This window comes from Petaurus breviceps, unplaced genomic scaffold (assembly GCF_028583685.1).
Source record: "Petaurus breviceps papuanus isolate PSGF00001 unplaced genomic scaffold, PetGlider_PUasm1.0 188, whole genome shotgun sequence".
NCBI classification, from domain to species: Eukaryota; Metazoa; Chordata; class Mammalia; order Diprotodontia; family Petauridae; genus Petaurus; species Petaurus breviceps.
The window spans coordinates 36,957,999-36,975,763 of NW_027185804.1; the positions used below are offsets into that span (position 1 = coordinate 36,957,999).

The 17,765-nt window shown below is 49.8% G+C and overlaps 1 protein-coding gene across 3 annotated transcripts in view; it reads left to right on the forward strand.

Moving 5' to 3' along the window:
- Positions 1–16,632, forward strand: part of ATG13 (autophagy related 13) — a 35,200-nt gene extending 18,568 nt beyond the window's left edge. For 2 of the 3 annotated variants that reach the window (XM_069091536.1, XM_069091535.1), the window contains 14 exons: positions 132–178; positions 1,198–1,338; positions 5,154–5,194; positions 5,452–5,548; positions 6,002–6,100; positions 6,860–6,953; positions 9,648–9,746; positions 10,411–10,521; positions 10,941–11,077; positions 11,861–11,975; positions 12,456–12,533; positions 12,729–12,845; positions 13,529–13,657; positions 15,618–16,632. In XM_069091536.1, the coding sequence (XP_068947637.1) occupies positions 132–178; positions 1,198–1,338; positions 5,154–5,194; positions 5,452–5,548; positions 6,002–6,100; positions 6,860–6,953; positions 9,648–9,746; positions 10,411–10,521; positions 10,941–11,077; positions 11,861–11,975; positions 12,456–12,533; positions 12,729–12,845; positions 13,529–13,657; positions 15,618–15,695 (1,383 nt within the window). In that variant the 3' untranslated portion in view covers positions 15,696–16,632. The remainder of the gene's footprint in view (positions 1–131; positions 179–1,197; positions 1,339–5,153; positions 5,195–5,451; positions 5,549–6,001; positions 6,101–6,859; positions 6,954–9,647; positions 9,747–10,410; positions 10,522–10,940; positions 11,078–11,860; positions 11,976–12,455; positions 12,534–12,728; positions 12,846–13,528; positions 13,658–15,617) is intronic. The other variant, XM_069091537.1, reaches the window with a different exon arrangement.
- The last annotated feature ends 1,133 nt before the right edge of the window (positions 16,633–17,765 follow it).

Here is a 17,765-nt window from a genome sequence, read left to right on the forward strand (position 1 = left end):
GTGTGTGTGCATGCATGCATGCATGTGTGTGCGCGCGCACACTCCCCTGTCACCAAGAGTCTCAGCAGTTAATAGCATAGTTCTTCAGGTAACTAGAAAAGTGATTGACATTTTCCACTCATTATTTACAGGGAGATTCCATGGAACTAGAAATTTGGTGTCTTGAAATGAATGAAAAGTAAGTGTTTCCTGATTCCAGAGTCTTGGGGGTTCTGTGAGGGAGCAGGGCAGACTGTGATGAAGGGGGGTCAGAGGCCATGGCCCTGCGGGTGAAGGAGGACCCTGCTCGGGAGACTTACTTGTCGCAGAGAAGGGGGGGAAGATATTTTGTTTTCCCAGAGGCCAGGCAGTATTCTGGGGCCCTCATTCCCTCAGGCCTCCTCCTGTCTATTCCCTGTGTGACAGACCTTCAGTACGATTTCCTATTACCACAGGTGTGTCAGCTCCTAGGATTTTCCTTTTTTTTGTCCTTTAGAAGTTAGACAGCCAAGTTCCCATCTAAAACTTTAAAGAGAAATTAAAGAAATATTAAGTGTAAACCAGTTTCATCAATATATATGAGTTCCGTATGGGTTTATTTTATAATGGAAAACAAGATATACAGGCGATGGGGTAGAGAAATCCATCTTGCCCTACAATAAAGTAAGGGGATGGGGGGCTGTGAAAAAGGGCAGCCTGGAGGAAGAGGTAATTGGCATGTTTGCCGTGTTGGGGGGGGTAGGGGAGAGATGGGGAGAAAATTTGGAACTCAAAATCTTGTGGAAATGAATGTTGACTAAACTAAAATAAATAAATAAAATCTGAAGAAAAAAAAAATTAGTGCATGGGTTCAAGGAAGCACCGTCTGCTTCCCACCTTCTCTCACCGGCTTTGCCTGGTCAGTAGGTTAAGGGAGGGCTCCGATTCCTTCTTTAGGAATGTGTTAGCATTGCCTGTTGGTAGCTTTTGATTCTCCACCTACCACTGGCTGTGAGGCTGAAAAAATGATAGGTAGGATTCATATCAGCTTAATGGGGGTGGGGGTGGGGGGAGCCGCCAGGCGGACTCAGGAACCAGTTCCATTTTCCATTTCTTGGGAACATTCCCAAGTTCATCTCGCCACCCCCCACTTCCAGCTGTTTAACAGTCTCCTTCCAGTGCATACTTTCTCCGGGATATAATGGGAACAAACTAACACTTCTCAATGCTCCTGCCCAGGTGCGACAAAGAGATTAAAGTTTCCTACACTGTGTACAACAGGCTGTCATTACTGCTGAAGTCTCTGCTTGCTATCACTAGAGTGACACCCGCCTACCGACTGTCCAGGAAACAGGGCCGTGAATATGTCATACTGTACAGGTAAAGGGGGTCCAGTAGCTCCTGAGGCCTCTCCACACTTGTTCTGCTGTAATATGGTCACCTGACTGGCCTTGCCCACAAGCCTCTGGTTCAGCTGGACTTAGCACAAACCAGCTTGTGTCTTCTGGCCCATGCAGCGATAATAGGAGTTCATGGTGCTCCTGCCTCTTCCTCCCCCAGGCCCACTTTGGTTCTGGAACCATAGTCAGACCGTTCTGTGCCAGTGTGCCTGGGTAGCCTGCTCCTCTGTACCCCATTCAACACCCTGTAACTTTCTGCATCAAAGGGTCCCCCCCGGCCCCCCTGCTCTTGGGCATATTCATTTTCCTCCTTCCAATGGAAGATCCTTGCAGCCATGAAATGTCTTTGCTTTTTAATTATATCTACCTATCTCTGTTGGGCACAAAATAAGTGCTTTTTCGTTCACTCATATTTCTTTCCTGTCTCATGCTTTACAAAGTTCTTTACTTGTACCCTCCCTACGTGGGAGGGAGATGTATAGCTAGTAATATCGTCCCTATTTTACAGATGAGGAAAGTTACCTTCAGGAAGGGACCCTTGGCCACTCTGCTAGAGAATATCTGAGGCAAGACTCAATCTGTGATCTGACTCCAAATCCATTGCCCTTTCTACTGTACAGCATCTCCATTTCAGGCTTGATCCATATGGATGAGCCTTTAGGTTCATACTAACAAATGAATACCTCTGGGAATTATAGGGTTAGAAAGGACCTAAGAAGGTTACCTTGTCTACCTTCTTGCCTCCATTTTTTAAAAGAATGAATTTTTATTGCTATCTTTTGTTTTTATGTTACCTATATTTTCCATTGTTTCCTTCCTCTTGCCCCCTTCCAGAGAGCCAACTGTCTTAAGAAAGTTTTTTTGTTTTTTTTTTGTTGTTGTTTTTTTGCTTTTTGGAGGGCATTTGGGGTTAAGTGACTTGCCCAAAGTCACACGACTAAATTTTTGTGTTAAGTGTCTGAGGCTGAATTTGAACCCAGGTCCTCCTGACTCCAGGGCCAGTGCTCTGCTCACTGCGCCACCTAGCCGCTCCTAAGAAAGAATTTTTTAAAAGAAAAAAAAAAGTTTAGTAAAACTGAGCAACATGTCGAAAAGCTGCCATATTATATGTGGTGTTCTATACCCATGGTCCCCCTGTACCCAGAAGCATATAGGGAAAGAGGAACCTTCTTTGGAGTCAGGTCCAATTGGCCATGATAATTTTATTGCATTTTGTTTCTGTCATGGTGGTGTTCTTTATATTTCCATCATAATAGCCATTATCTACATCATTTTCTCACTTCTGCTCACTTCTCTTTACATCAGTTTGGGTCTTCAGGTTTCTCCACATTCATCACTTCTTCTAGCACAGGAATGTTCCATTATGCTCATGGAGCACAATTTATTCATCCATTCCCCAGTCAATATCCAGTTATTTGCTACTACAGCAAACACTTCCTGCCTCCGTTTTTATCCTAAATAAATAATCGTTTCCTAAGAACCACCAAAGATTCCCAGTTGGAGACAACTTGAAAATAGCCAGGTAGATAGGTGACCTGCAGGGATCCATGTATACAGTTTAGGGGCCCTATTTTTCCTTGAGTTTGGCACCTCTGTAGCTTCCTAGCTTGTTGATGAAAGTACTGGAAAATTTAAATGTCTCAGTGGATTCATTCTCCTTCCTCATCCATATGACCTGCCTGCTGTGCCTCAAAGAAGGGAATAGAATGGTTAGGGCACACCTAGCTTATTCCTCCTCAAGCTGGGGTATCTGTTTTCTCCTCCTCCTCAGAAGAGTTTGCTAACTTCACACAACTTCGGAGAGCATCCATTGGTGCAGCCAGTACTGGTAACAGTAATCCTTTGTACAACATCCCAGGCTGATGGGCTTCCTATGGCCTTAGGCAAGAGCTCCCCCCACTTCGTGGAGAGAAGCTGCTCCACCCCGAAGTGGGCCATTCTCCTTTGGGAAGCCTTCGTCATTAGCCAGTCCTGCTAGCTCTCTTTCTGGGGCCAAGGAGAGCAATGTTCATAGTTATTCCACAAGCCCTTCAAATACTTTAAGACTGCTTGTATCCCTCTCCTTTCCCCTGCCAAGCCTTCTCCTGGTTGAACAGCCCTCACTCTTTCAGCTAATCCTCATGTGGCCTGGTTTTTAGGCCCTTTAACAATCCTAGATATTTCTGACTTATTCTCACATTTTATTGAACCTGGACTGGCTCATCTATGATTTGAGCTGTTCCTTTTCCTTTTTTTTCTTTCAGTCTTTGGAGAGTCTGATCCCTATGAATTCTGTTTGTTCTCCCTCCGCCCAAAAAACTATTTTTTTTCCAATTACATGTAAAAAAATTTTAACCTTTTTTTTAATTTAGAGTTCTAAATTCTCTCCCTCCCTCCCCTTTCCCCTCCTTGAAAAGGCAGGCAATTTGATGTAGTTTATACATGTGCAATCATGCATGTTATAAAAGAAAACAGACCACAGACAAGGATCTGTGTTCAGACTCCATCATCGGTTCTCTATCTGGAGGTGGACAGCATTTTCTATCACAGTCATATACCTCAGCTTGTTCAGTCATTCCCCAGTTGATGGGCATCCCCTTGATTTTCATTTCTTTTTGGTGGTGGCAAATAATTAGAAGTTGGGGGTAATCCTGATGAATTTTTAATAGTCCCTGGGGGGTGGCTAGGTGGAGCATGGAATAGAGCACCGGCCCTGGAGTCAGGAGGACCTGAGTTCAAATGCGGCCTCAGACACTTAACACAAAACTAGCCGTGTGACCTTGGGCAAGTCACTTAACTCCAATTGCCCTACCTTCCCCCCCAAAAAAAAAGCCAAAAAAAAAAAATATTACCTGGGCAGTCTGTAAGAGTATCTGCCAGTTCCCTTCAGGAGCATGCCATTTATCCTGATGGACCAGAACACTTCCAGGTTTGTCTTCAGTGTTCTCTGCTTGTTATTTCTATCCTTCTAAAATTCTTTAGCACGACGATGCTCAGATTTATCTTTGCACTCTTAATGGAAAAAAGGATTTGCTGAGTTAGTACAGGTGGGAACACAATTGTAGGGAGAGATGCTTATTGGGTAGAAGAGGGTAGGCTCTTCATTTTAGTGAGGGAGGGAGACCCACAACCTGGTGCCTCTTTAATAGTATTTAGCCTCTTACTTTATGTCCTTTAAAATGATTTCTTTTAAAATGTCCTGTGACTCAGACTTTTGGAAGCTAATTCTTCCAGATCAGAAATCTCATTGGATTGGAAAAGAGAGTTTCCCAGTTATGTGCTTGTTTTTAAGGGGAGCAAAGTGTGAAAGATGTCTCAACCACTCAAGCTCTTATCTTGTAGGAGAATCTTAACTATCTGGGAGGCCTAGGTGTTTTTGGTTCTGTAGGCCGAAAGCACATAGCTGAGAGTTTATGCTGGAGAAAGGAAAGAGGTCACCATGAGCTCTTGATCTTTCTTCAGGGTTGCAATTATTTCATGACTAAGAATTGGGTGAGTTCACATCAAACACTGTGCAGAGTGCTGGGGATTACAAGGAAAGGTGACAGTCCCTACCTTCAAGGAGCCGCGGCAGCGTGCGTGTGAGACAGACACCAGGTGGATGAATGGTTGGCCGGGAGACACAAGGCTTAGCGCGGTTGTCTTGATGATGACGATGTGCTTCTCCTGGGACTGCTAAGACTAGGAGTTTAACTGCAGCCCTCAGGACACCCTCCTCTGAGGCTGGGCAGACCAGCTGTGGCCCCGCTCTTCTGCTTATTGAAGGCCAAAAATCAGTCCACATTCACATGGCGTTCCTTTGTCTCCTTCCCACAGGATATATTTTGGAGAAGTGCAGTTGAACGGCTTAGGAGAAGGTACTGTTCTGTCTGCATGGCCTGTGTGTTAGGCCCCTTTCACTCTGGGGGGTGCTTCCGATTATAAATGGGCCACCCATGGGTCCCCCCCCTCCCTTGATGGGGATGCCTCCTGAATGTGCTCCTTTCTGGCAGGGCAGCGTATTTCTCTGAATGAGAACTTTGTAGAGACATTGGAAAGAGTCCTTGATTGAGGGAAAGGCCAGCACTCAAGGGGCTGGAAGGGATCAGAAAAGCTAACCTTCCTTCTCTTCTAGGTTTCCAGACAGTCCGAGTTGGCACAGTAGGCACCCCAGTGGGTACCATCACTTTGTCTTGTGCCTACAGAATTAACCTGGCCTTCATGTCCACCAGGTAAGCGGGAGTCAGGACCATCATCCCTTTTCTTTCTTTATTTTTATTTTTTAGGGTTTTTTTGCTTTTTGGAGGGCAGTTGGGGTTAAGTGACTTGCCCAAGGTCATACTGCTAGTAAGTATTAAGTGTCTGAGGCAAGATTTGAACTCAAGTCCCCCTGACTCCAGGGCCAGTGCTCTGTTCACTCTGCCACCTAGCTGCCTGTCATCATCCCATTTCTTGAGCCTCCATACCAGCTCTGCTCTCCCTCTGTAATACATCCCCATAGCAAGCTTAAGATCACTGAAGGAGAGAGACAGAGACATACCACCCTGAATGGAGCCAATCAGTGGTCTAGGATCTCCAGTTTGGTAGAGGGTTTGTAAAGGATGCTTGTGGACCCTACTAGCAAATATCAGGGAAAGGGCCAGGAAGACATGCTAACATAAAACAATCTGCTTGTTGCCTTGCAGACAGTTTGAGAGGACCCCACCTATCATGGGGATTGTCATTGATCATTTTGTGGACCGTCCCTACCCCAGCTCCTCGCCCATGCACCCCTGCAACTACAGGTGAGGAAACAAGGAGGGCGCTGAAAAAGGCCAGACAAGCCCCTGCCTGCAGGCCCCATCTCAGGCAGGATTGGCTCTCAGGACGCTTGGGTCTCAGCTTCCTTCATCAGAGAGTGGTATCCAGGGGCGGCCAGGTGGTGCAGTAAGAGCACCGGCTCCAGCGTCGGGAGACCCAGGATTGGTTCTGGCCTCAGATACTTGGCACCCACACAAAAAATAACTGGCCATGTAACCTTGAGCAAGTTACTTAACCCCAATGGCTTTTTTAAAAAAAAGTGGCATCCAGAGGCTTCTGTGAGGGGTCAGCAAGATCCCACAACAAAGGAGTTTCACCCAGGGCACCACTGTTTGCACCTCTGAGTATTTGAGGTGGCTTCATTGGATGTCTCTTAGTGACAGCTCATACAGACAAGGATCCCCTGGCCACAGTCCTTTTGTGGCACTGATGAGGGATAGGGAAAGATCCTTTCCTTTGAGAGCAGTGGTGTAAAGAAGTCAGAAGAAAGCCAAGGACCACTGTCTGGACCACTCCTCTCCTCTTCCTCCATTTGTGGAGATTGACATTATTTTACTTGCCTCCCTTGATAGCCGTAGACACCCTCTGACAACAGAGCATTTCTAGACATTTGTCTTTCTCTTTTTGACCCTGAGTCTTTACCTGAAACCTTTCCTTCCTTCCATTCCCACAAACTCACTTGTTTTTGTTCCTCTGAGGCTGTCCACTGCTGTCTTGAAATGTTCTCTTTTCTGTCCCCGTAGGACAACAGGGGAGGATGCTGGGGTAGCATACCCCTCTGTGGAGGACTCTCAGGAAGTTTGCACCACCTCTTTCTCAACCTCCCCTCCATCCCAGGTAGGAGGAAAGGGGAGGTTTGGGGATCCCTTGAGAGCTGACCAAGTGACTGCCCTGGGTCTGGGGGGTGGGAGGCGTGAGCTGAGCCATGTGATGGAGCTCGCTCACCATTTGCTCCTTTAGGGTAAAGCACAAAGGTTTCCTGCAGATCCTGTGGGCCTCAGATGTCAGGAAATTCAGGCTTGTACCTGACACTGGCCCAGGGAGGAACAGTCTCCCGAGTTGGGCCATGGTTTCCTAGAAGTTGGGATTATACAAAAGACACAGATCAGTTGGAGACACAGCCCTGGGAGCAGGAGCAGGCCCAGGGGCTTGGCCTGCCTGTTTGCCTGTGTGCACATTCTTAACCAGGAGCTTTTCTACCTGAGATTATTTCGTGTCAGGTGCCAAGTCAGTTAAGGCAGGTTCTCAGGGCAGTGTTTTCAGCAGTCTTGCTCAGGAAGCCACCCTACCCTGCCTGTTTGTACCCAGGGGCATGGGCATTGAGCTGCAACATTCACTGCTCTCAGCCTTCACTCCCTAGTTCTAGGTTGTCCATGCTTTACATCTGAGGTGACCCTGCACTGCACTCAGCTTAGAGAGGGCTCGAATATGGGCAGGGGGGATAAGACCCCAGCAGAGCTTCCTCATCCCCTTTTAATCTGTTTCAAGTGGAGAGGCTGGATTGCTCATTTCAGGTGCTACGGGGAGGGGGAGGGGTTCTCCAAAGCAATCAGAAGTTTTAAAGCATTGGCATGTTAAGTACTACTTGTAGTACTTAACTAGGCGGGGCCTAGCTCCAAAAAACAAGTTTGGTGCTCGTTCTGTTCCATGCAGATAGACTAGAGGGCATCGAAGCCTTCCATAAATTGGATCTAAAAAAATAAAATTGTGTGGGCCTGTCTCAAGAGGTTTGGCTCTGGTTGTGGCCTGAGTGACCCTGCTGGCCCTTGAGCTGACAGGTGAGAGGAGGGGCAGTGCCCTTATTCATGGACGTTACAGGCAGAATCTAGAGGGCCGGGTTTCTATATACTCTGCAGGTGCCCTACGGCAAGAGGCCAAATAGGGGGTGCTGCCCTTTCCCGTGGCTCTGAGCCACTGGGCCATGTCTTCATTGGAACCCCACCTCTGATGCTGTGGCTTCAGGGTGAAAGGTCCTGCCTCTGGTCTTTGCTACACAAAGTGAGGTGTTAGCTCCCCTAATTAGCTGATCGATGTGCTCTGTTTCAAAGCTGGGCCAAGAAGAGTCCTTATCCCTTGTTGCCAGTGAAGTGCTGGGGTTACAAAAAAAAATGGGAAAACCAGTTCTTGCTCTCAAGGACCTTACAGTCTAATTGGGAAATAACATACAGACAAACATACAAAGCGAGCTCTATACAGAATATAGAAAATAATTAGCAGAGGGAAAGCCCTGGAGTGAAGACGTGCTGGGGCAGGCTTCCTGGAGGAGGGAGAGTTTTATTGAGGCCTTAACGGAAGCCAGGAAGGCTGGTAGTCAGAGCAGAGAGAGAGCATTTCAGGCACAGGGACAGCCAGAGAGAATGCTCAGGAAGCCCAAGCTTGTGCTGGGGAGTAAGGTGTGAGGAGGCTTTGAATGCCAGAGAGAGCGTTTGGTATTGATCTTAGGGGTGATAAGGAGCTGTTGGAGTTTATTTAATAGGGGAATGACATGTACTTTAAGAAAACCACTTTGGTGCCTGAATGGAGGACGGATTGGACTGGGAAGGAGCTGGAGGCCAGCAGCTCTTCCTGGAGTCCAGGCCTGAGGGGATGGGGGTCTGCACCAGTGTCAGAGCAGAGAAGGGGGCCTGCTGGAGAAGTACTGCAGAGGGGAAATCCACAGGCTTTCGGAGGAGCCCGGGGTGACTCCTGGGCTGTGACTGGGAGCCTGGAGGAATGATACATAGGGAAGGCAGTTAGGGAGAGGGGGAACATTTTAGGAGGAAAGAGTTGTGCTTGGGACATGTTGCATTTCAGGTGTCTATTGGACATGCAGTTTGAGATGTCTGAAAGGGGGCTGGAGCTGTGAGGGTGGTGATCAGCAGAGCAGAGGGTGGTAAAGGTAGATTGGGCGGCTAATAACCTCACCACATGAGGTGGTATAGAGGGAGAGGAGAGGGCCTGGGGACACCTGTAAGGTGTTAGAGAGCTCCGCCTGGATGGGGATCCAGCAGAGGAGACTTGAGAAAGCACGGTCTGCTAGGAGAAGTAGCTGCAGGGGAAGGAAAAAGGGGGCAGTGTCCCCAAAACCTCCAGGAAAGAGAGAACCAGGACAAGGCCTTCTTGAAGGCTTTGAAATCCCCCTAGCTTGTGGCCAGCAAGTGTGTCCTTCCTGTACATTCGAGGATGCCCAAGACAGCTAGGATGAAAGCAGTGGAGGATGTGGCCTGGGGACCGCCCCAGCTGGGAATTCCTGGGCCTAACTCTAGTTGTCAGGGACCCGGCTGCCCCTTCTGGATGGTCTCCTTGTGATGATGTTTGTGTTCCTGGGCTTTGATACATGCTCTGCTCTTAGTTTGGATTGTAGCCTCAGGAGTCCTAGCCGCTGGATGGTCAGATGACCCATCTCCTTGTCCACTCCCATCCCCCTCAGGTTCTAACAGTTCCTTTCCAGGGCTTAACTCCTTCACCTCTTTTCCACTTTGTTCTCAAGTCCTTTTCTGTTTTCTTCCTTCCTCTCTTGTTTCTTCTGTGTCTGTGTCTGTGTCTGTCTAGTGTGTGTTCACTGTTAGTAAGGCACATTTTCAGACCCCTACTCCAGTGGTGACGGATACCCTGAGGGTCCCCATTGCAGGACTGGCCTTTTCCCACCAAGTGAGTCCACATGGGAAGAGAGGGAATGATGATATGGTACCTTTAAAAAAAATGGTCTAAATTATCCTCTGCCATTTTGCAGTCTCACATGTCCTTTGGGATTTATGGGATTGTTATTCTGGAATGGGTGGTTTGGTTTTAAAGGGATGTAACCAGGACCATGTCAACCCAAAATAGGGCCTGGAATTTGCCCCTCCTCCCTCCATTGATGTGACAAGTACAGGGAGTTATTTATATCTTGCTTCCCAATAAGCAGTTTAAGGCTGGTAATCTTCCCTTTTTAAAATATAAATAAAAGCCCTTCCATGTTCAGAGTGAAAGAGGTTAAATCTGAAAAGACAGAAGCATACTAAGAACAGAAGGAAGAAAAGGGTTTGGGAGATATTGGCTGATGTTAGTGACTCCAGGAGAGCCAGCCCTCCAGCCTGGGTCTCTGGGCTGTGACCCCTTTGGAGCAGACTAGGCCACCCATAAATCCAGGCTTTTTCCAAAGAAAGCCAACCAGGCTCTGTTGAGTCTTTAGTCCCTCTTCCAGTCCACCTCCCATCCCCCAGAGGCTGGGCTGGGACTCTGAGCTCCTGCTCACCTTGCTGGACTTGCCCTGTTTTCTCCTCCTCCTCTCTTTCCCCTCTCCCTCCTTGCCCTCTGTTTTTCTCTTGCTTAGCTCACCAGCTCCCGCCTTTCCTGTCAGCCCGCTGCTCTGGGAGTTGGATCAGCTGAGCTGACCCATCCAGTGGTCTTTGCTGCTGGCTCCAGCGCTGCCCACCCTCACCAGGTATCCCTGAAGTTAGGAAGGAAGGACCTTACCATGTGGCCGTGGGGGGGTGTCCTTTAGCCACACAGGAACATCATGAGTATTTGAAGCCCCCAAAATATTTGGTTTCACTCCCTGCGGGAGACCTAAGGGGCCTTCTGGAAGCCAGAGTACCCCGAGCTGGAGGCGAGATGAATCCAAGAGGGGTAGAGGTTTCTCCTGGCTGTGCCGCTCTTTCCTTCACGCTGTTGGAGTCACTGGCTTGTTTGTCTCCAGCTGATCTAGTCTGGAAGCAGGACTGGAGGTTCCTGCCCACAGGATGGCAGCATTGCTAGGGGAAAGGCTTGAAACCAGATGCCAGTAGAGTAGGATGTGGGGCTCCCCCCACCGTCTGCCATGCTGTAATCGCTAATTGGATCTTTATCTGTTCCTCCCTGGAGTTAATGGTTCCAGGGAAGGAAGGTGGGGTGCCCCTTGCTCCCAGCCAACCTGCTCATGGCACCCAGGCCGACCACGAGAAGATGGCAACCTTTACCCCTTCCGATGGTGCCCACTACATAGTCACTCCTTCCAGCAGGTAAGTTTACTAACAGTATGCTTCACAGCCTCACGCACTTCCTTCTTGGGGGCACACACTGTTCAAACAAGCAGGAACTCTGTCTTTTGCTTAATCCTCCATAAGTGGCCCCCTGATCCCATTGTGGGAGACCTGGGGGAGGCAGCCACCCTCTAGCTATGGGTCTAGCTGTGGAGAAGTAAATGGTTGTGTTTCTTATTTTATTCCAAGAAACAGGAAACTTTGCTAGCACTTGTCTCCTAACAGATCAAGAGTGGATTTGCAACAAGCAAACCCTTCCACCAAAGAAGGCTTTCCCCAGCACTTTTCTCTTGGCCCATGTTCCTTTTCTTAGTGTCTCTCTACCTTGGTTCTTGAACACTAGCTGATACATTATATTATATGCATTAACAAATGCAGGGGCAGGAGGGGAGCAGGGGACAGAGGCTGCTGGAATTATCCATAAGCCTGGCTCTTGAGAACCAGATCCAGGACCTGGGTCTTTTCATGAGGACAGCAGTGGGTGGTGGTAATTGTGCAGTACATGGTATCAGGAAAAACCCCATATATTGCTAATTATTCATAGAGAGTAGGAAAGAAAAGAGAAAGCCATGCTAAGAATTGGCTTGGCTCTCCAAAAGAAGTTCTGGGCATTATCCAGAATATGGAGAGGTGGAGGCACTCAGCAGCCTGTGTGCTGTCTCTGGGGTGCTTGCCCTGCGCGTGATGGCAGCTTAACGAGGGCTCACAGGAGTCCATATTGCAGCTCATCAAGGCCCAGCGACCTTTATCTTCTTTCCACAGTGAAGACACCGAAACTGTATCCAACAGCAGTGAAGGCCGAGGCTCCCCCCATGACGTTCTGGAGGCCATCTTGGTTCGGAAAGTGGGAGCACTTGTCAACAATTCAGTGGATCAGGTGAGTTCTCAGCGATACTCTCTGGGGAGCTTGCTGGCCTTCCAGCCTTTCCCCTGAAGCAGGAAGAGGTTGGCCCGTGTACTGGAGGCGCTCACTTCCCCAGGCCACCTCTTCTGGGGACCAAGGGTCCCCAAGTTCACTCCCATGAATCTGCTGCCTTTTGGCTCCCTGTGGTACCCACCCCCAGGAGCAGTGTAGAGCAGATCTCGTGTATGTACCTGCTCGGCCCAGGGCGCTGTGCTCAGCTCTGCGGCCACGACACAGTCTAGCTGGGATGCCTGCTCTGCTCCCCCTGTGCCCCATGCAGGCAGGCCCCTACGGGACATGATGAGCCCTCGGGCAGCAGGGACACTGTCCAGTCCCAGGCTCAGTGCTCAGTCTCTTTGCTCTGTACACTAGATGGGTGGATGGGTGGAGGGGTCAGTGACTCCCCTTTGCTGAAGGGCCTGCATGTGATCCTTTTTTCTCATGTCGTTCCAGGTGACAATGACCAATCTGGACATCCCTTTTGCCATGTTTGCTCCCAAGAACTTTGAACTAGAGGATAATGATCCCATGGTGAGTCTCCCACTGAGAAAGCTTCTGGTAGGACAAAGCAGTCACCAGCAGTCCCTCCGTCCTGTGGGCTTCACTGCCCCCAGGAAGTTTATTGCTGGATTTGTTTGTGGACTCTAGGCAGTGTGAGGTCCCAAGATTGCTAAGGCAGCCTTTAGCCAGGGGACTAAAACAAGGTCTGTCTGGTTCTCTGAGCAGGTAAATCCTCCTGACTCCCCAGACACTGAATCTCCTCTCCAAGGCAGCTTACACTCCGATGGGTCCAGTGGTGGCAGCAGCGGAAACACACACGATGACTTTGTCATGGTTGACTTTGTAAGTTGCCACCACTCCTTCTTGCCTTTTGTCACCTCTTGCTACAAAGCTTGATGAAAGATTCAAAGGAGCCTTGGTTCCATTGGCAGGGACAGTTTATGCTAATGGGATGGAGTTTGTTATAACCAGAAGTTTTCCTCCCCTCCATCCTCCAGTTGCAAGATGTGAGACTGGTCCTCTCGTGGGGGCCTGTCACTGCTTCTGTCCCAGAAGCCTTTGAGCTCTGTGTAGGTTCTGCCACAGTGACCTCCGTGCCACTGTGAGGCATTGTGAGAAGGCATTGCCAGAAAACGCCAGATGGGGTCCTGCCTCGCCATGCAGGGTACATTCTGGTAGAGAGTGCAAGGACAGGCTCGGGGTGCCTGGAGGCTACCGCTTGGCTCCAGTCCTGCTTCCTGGAGGGTTGAGAAAGAGGCATTCCCAGGATGGGGCTTGGGGCTTTCTTCTGTAAGGGTGTAAAAGCAGATCTTGAGAGTATTTAACCTTAAGTATCAGCTTAGTTAAGGACATGCTAATGGTGCTAAGGTTAAAAGAGAAAAGAACTCTCTTTTGAAAGCAAGAGCAAATGCTTCTGGAGGGGCCTCGAGAGAAGAAAGGAAGTGGACTCATGTCTTGTCTCAGACGTTTCCCTCTGAGATCCAGGAGAGGGTCTGACACCTGCTTGTCCTGCTTTTATTCTGAAGAAGCCGGCCTTCTCGAAAGACGACATTCTGCCCATGGACTTAGGGACCTTCTACCGCGAGTTCCAGAACCCCCCGCAGCTGAGCAGCCTCTCCATCGACATCGGGGCTCAGTCCATGGCTGAAGACCTGGTAGGCAGACCTTATTGCCCCCCAGTTTCCCAAGAATCAGCAGTCTAGAGCTGGGGAAATCGTAGCATCTGACGTTGAGCAAGGTCACACAGAAAGTGATTTGGAGATTATGGAGAGAGAGAGAGAACACATACACATACACACAGGCGTGCACGCATGCTCAGAAACAGCCTGACAGGAGTTCTGCCCCCAAAAAATGTTAGGAAGAGAAGGACCCTTACACACCACAGTCTCATTTCTTCAGACTTTTTCTCGGTTACCATCATCCTCTGGTTTTCTGGAACACATTTCCCACTTTCCCATGACCTTTCTCAGGGTTACTTAGAGCTACAGGCTTTTGTTCCTCTACCCTTTTTCCTAAGACAAAGCTCCTTGAATTTAGCTGTTTAAATTTGAGACAGCTTTCCAGGAAGTCAAGCCAGGCAGATTCCCACATGGAAAGCGTGTCTTGGTGTCCTGAGTAAAAGCGTCCGACCCTTCCCTGGGAGCACTGGTTTCCTGGTGTAGTAGAGGATTCTGAGCTCCATGAGCAAGATTTCCCATTGAGAAGCTCGATGGCCCCATGCTCGCATTCTAGGCCTGCTCTTTATCGGTCTGTGCCTGCAGCCAGTCAGCACAGGAGCCCTCTCCCCCAGTGCATGTGGCAGCCCCTCCGGGCCTCACTAGACCCTCTTCAGGACTTGTTGTGGCCAGACTCTAAGGGCCTCTTGGTCCAACCTCTCTGAGCTTCCCACTCTGGGCCGTTCCTCAGCGGGCTTCCACCTCCAGTGACATGATCCTAGAGGCCTTGCCCAGTGAGTACAGGGATGGCAGCCGTGTCAGAGGGTTAGCAGAACACTCGGGAGCTTTGCCATGGGAGGAGGGCTGTGCTAATGCTGGAGATGAGCTAAGCCTGACAGTCACACAGGCTGGCCTCAAGATCCCAAGCTTTCTGTGCTGTACCCCACATGGATGGAGCCTTGGACAACAGTGTGGGCCACATTTCCTCTTACTATCCTCCCTCCCCCCAAAAAGGAAAGGCATTAGACGTGACTGACCTGAGTGTCAGCAGTCAGTCCCCTGGGGGGTCACCTCGGCCCTCCTCCTGCCTCCATGCAGCCTTGGGGACACATCCAGTTCTCGGCTTGGCTTAGGAACCCAGTCCAGGACCTCCCTGGCCATAAATCTTTGTTAAACTGAAACCTCTTTGTGTTATGTCATCCATGGAGAGAGAGACCAACTGGTCAGGATCTTTTTTTTTTCCCCAATAATAATAGCTTTACATACTTGAAAAACAACTCGTTTGTGCCTTGGCCTCCTCCTCTGGGAAGAAAGAGGCCCAGCTCCTTTTGCATTTCCTCACAGTCCTATTATATAGGATTCTAATCCTTTTTGTTATCTTCTCCAATTTCCCGAGCTCTTACTGGCATCCTGTTTGTGTTCTGTGGCCTTGTTTTCGACCTGGTGGTCGTGTGGCGTCCGTCAGTCAGTGTGGGGCCTGCTGGGAGGCCCCCGAGTCATCCTGTCCCAGACTCTGAGGCCTTCCCAAGAATAGATGCTCTATCCTGGCCACGGACACCTGTTCTCGTCTTCTCCACTGCCCTCTTCTTGCCCTGCCCCCAGCATAGTGCTTTTGTTTTTTTTTAAGCAGTCGGGTTAAGTGACTTGCTCAAGGTTACACAGCCAGTTCTTTCTGGGTGTGGTGCTAAGTATCACAGCCCGGATTCGATCCCCAGGTCATCCCGACACTGGAGCCGGTGCTCTTACTCGCTGAGCCACCTGGCCGCCCCGAGCATAGCATATTATAACAGTAATCTATGGGGGGGGTGGATAGGATGACAGCACTAAACTGTCAGTCTCCGCTGAGGGCCAAATGCACCTCAGTGTCAACATGGACCAGTCCCGGGTGGTTCTGACCCGAACAGCTCTGCAGCACCCCACAGGATGTGAGTGTTCCTGACCTTTCTCATTTCCTTTTCAGGACTCGCTCCCAGAAAAACTGGCCGTGCATGAGAAGAACGTCAAAGAGTTTGATGCCTTTGTGGAGACCCTACAGTAAAGTCATTATTCTCCCCACACCCCGAGAGCAGCAGCAGCAGCCCCTTTCTTGGACACCCCTGAGGACAGAGACCATTCCACCTATCTCTCTTCTCCCTCTCTCTCGTCTATTATTTATTCAGCTTCAATCCCAGGCCAGGGGGTGGAAGGCAGAGGAAAGGGCTCCCCCATTACTGCCTTTTGGCTCTTCTCCAGTCAAACCCAGGGGCCAGCACTGAAGAGGACCCAGTCCCTGCAGCATTTGAGTTCTGGGCTGTAACCTACCCTCAGGGTCTGCAATAAGCACAGCTGGCGGAAAGAGGGGCCTCCCTACCCCCATCTAGAGCAGAGCAGCCAGTCTTGGCCCCTCCTGCTCAGTCAGCTGATCATTGCCATCCAGTTTGACCTATAGAATTACAGGCCTCCCACGCCTCTCCCCTTGGCACTGGGGCTCTGTGTAGGGCAGAGGACACTGGGTATGACTGGCCTACCCCAGTGACCCAGGAACAAGAAAGGAAAGAATGAAGTGCAGTCCATCAGTACCACTCGGTGTAGAGGCTGGGAAGGAGGGGCCATTTTACTTTGCCTTGTCTCAATACTCTGCCCATCACACAAAATATCTGTGTGTTTTCTGGTTGCTGTGCTCTGGAAAGGCTGACTGAATGTCCACAGACTGGCTCTTCTGACCCGGTGCAGTCTGTCTCCCATGTAGTATAAATGCTTTCGTGACACTATGCAAGGCTGCGTTGGGCTGCCCACGACTCAGGTCAGATCACCCGTCCCCTGCTCCTGACCCACGACTGTAAATAGAGACCCGGCATCCTACTCTGTCAGGTTGTGTCGTCGGGAGTTGTAGACCAAGATTCTCTTCTTTCTTTTCCCTTCCTCTCTTGCTACTGTTGCTGCTCTGTGCTTATAGATAAGCATCAAACAGTAAATATTTATTGCTTTAAAAGAAATGAGATTATTTTTTAAAATGCATTTGATGTGGGCTGTTTTAACCCAGCTGTGGCTCTGGGAAGGCTGGGTCTTTCCTCTGCCCAGCAGGACCCTCTTAAGATACCAGAAACGGCCCGGGGACCTCTGTCTCCATCATATGCATCGACAACAGAGGCCTAGGGATAGCTGTGGACTCGGAAACACTCACCACTCCCCAGAATTGCATTTTGACTGAGCCCCCTGGACACCAACTTCTTGAAAGTGTGGGATTCTCCCCACCCCTTCCAAGAAACTCTTTGCTGGCTGAGATTGTGGAGTGTTCTTCCTAACGCCATGCTGGCTCCATGACAAAATGGCAGCCCTTGTGCTAAAACAGATGGCCATCCATGGCCTCTGCCCCTGAGAGGCAAGGCCCTTCTCAGTGCTTTGCCACATCCCAAAGCCCCAGGCCCCAGGTGCTCCTGGCAGCCTTTGGGGGCTCCCCGACAGGCCTGTTTATTCCTGCTCCTGGTGGCCTCTGATCCTGGGGGATTACAACTTGCTTCCTCTTGTCCACCCCTAGAACCATTCAGAGGGGCCAGAAACCTGAGCTTGAGACATGGGTCATGGGGGAGGTTGTGAGCAGTTCTACTGCCGGCCTCCCCCTCCGAATAGGAGAGACAAGACATTGCCCTGTTGCTTGTCAGTTGGATCAGAAGCCAGAGCCAGGCATGGGGTTGACCCAACCTTGTAGTTAGCTGGCTGCCTCCCACTGCCAGGCCTTACCCACGTAGGGACTGTGGGCCTTGAAACCAGGCCGTTCTCCAAGGCGGGTGAAGTGTTCTAGGCCTTGGTGCATGTGGGTCCTGCGGGTACAGATGGCTTCCTCAGATCTTTCATTGTAAGCTGCATGTGACAGAAATGCTCTGATCTGCACGTTCTGCTCCCCCAGTCTGAGCTAAGCCTCATGCCCTGGTGATCACCTAGCTGGCATGGACGTTTGTGCACGATGTCTACTGTTAAGGAAGACAGGAGGGACGTCGGCGGTGATGGGAAGGGGCAGCGCACAGACAAATTTCACTTAGGTCTCCTGTCATTAGAGGCCACTTGAAGGTACAGTTCAAGGCAGCCTTAGCCCTAAATCATCCCTGATCCAGAGGACAAAGGTGACCAC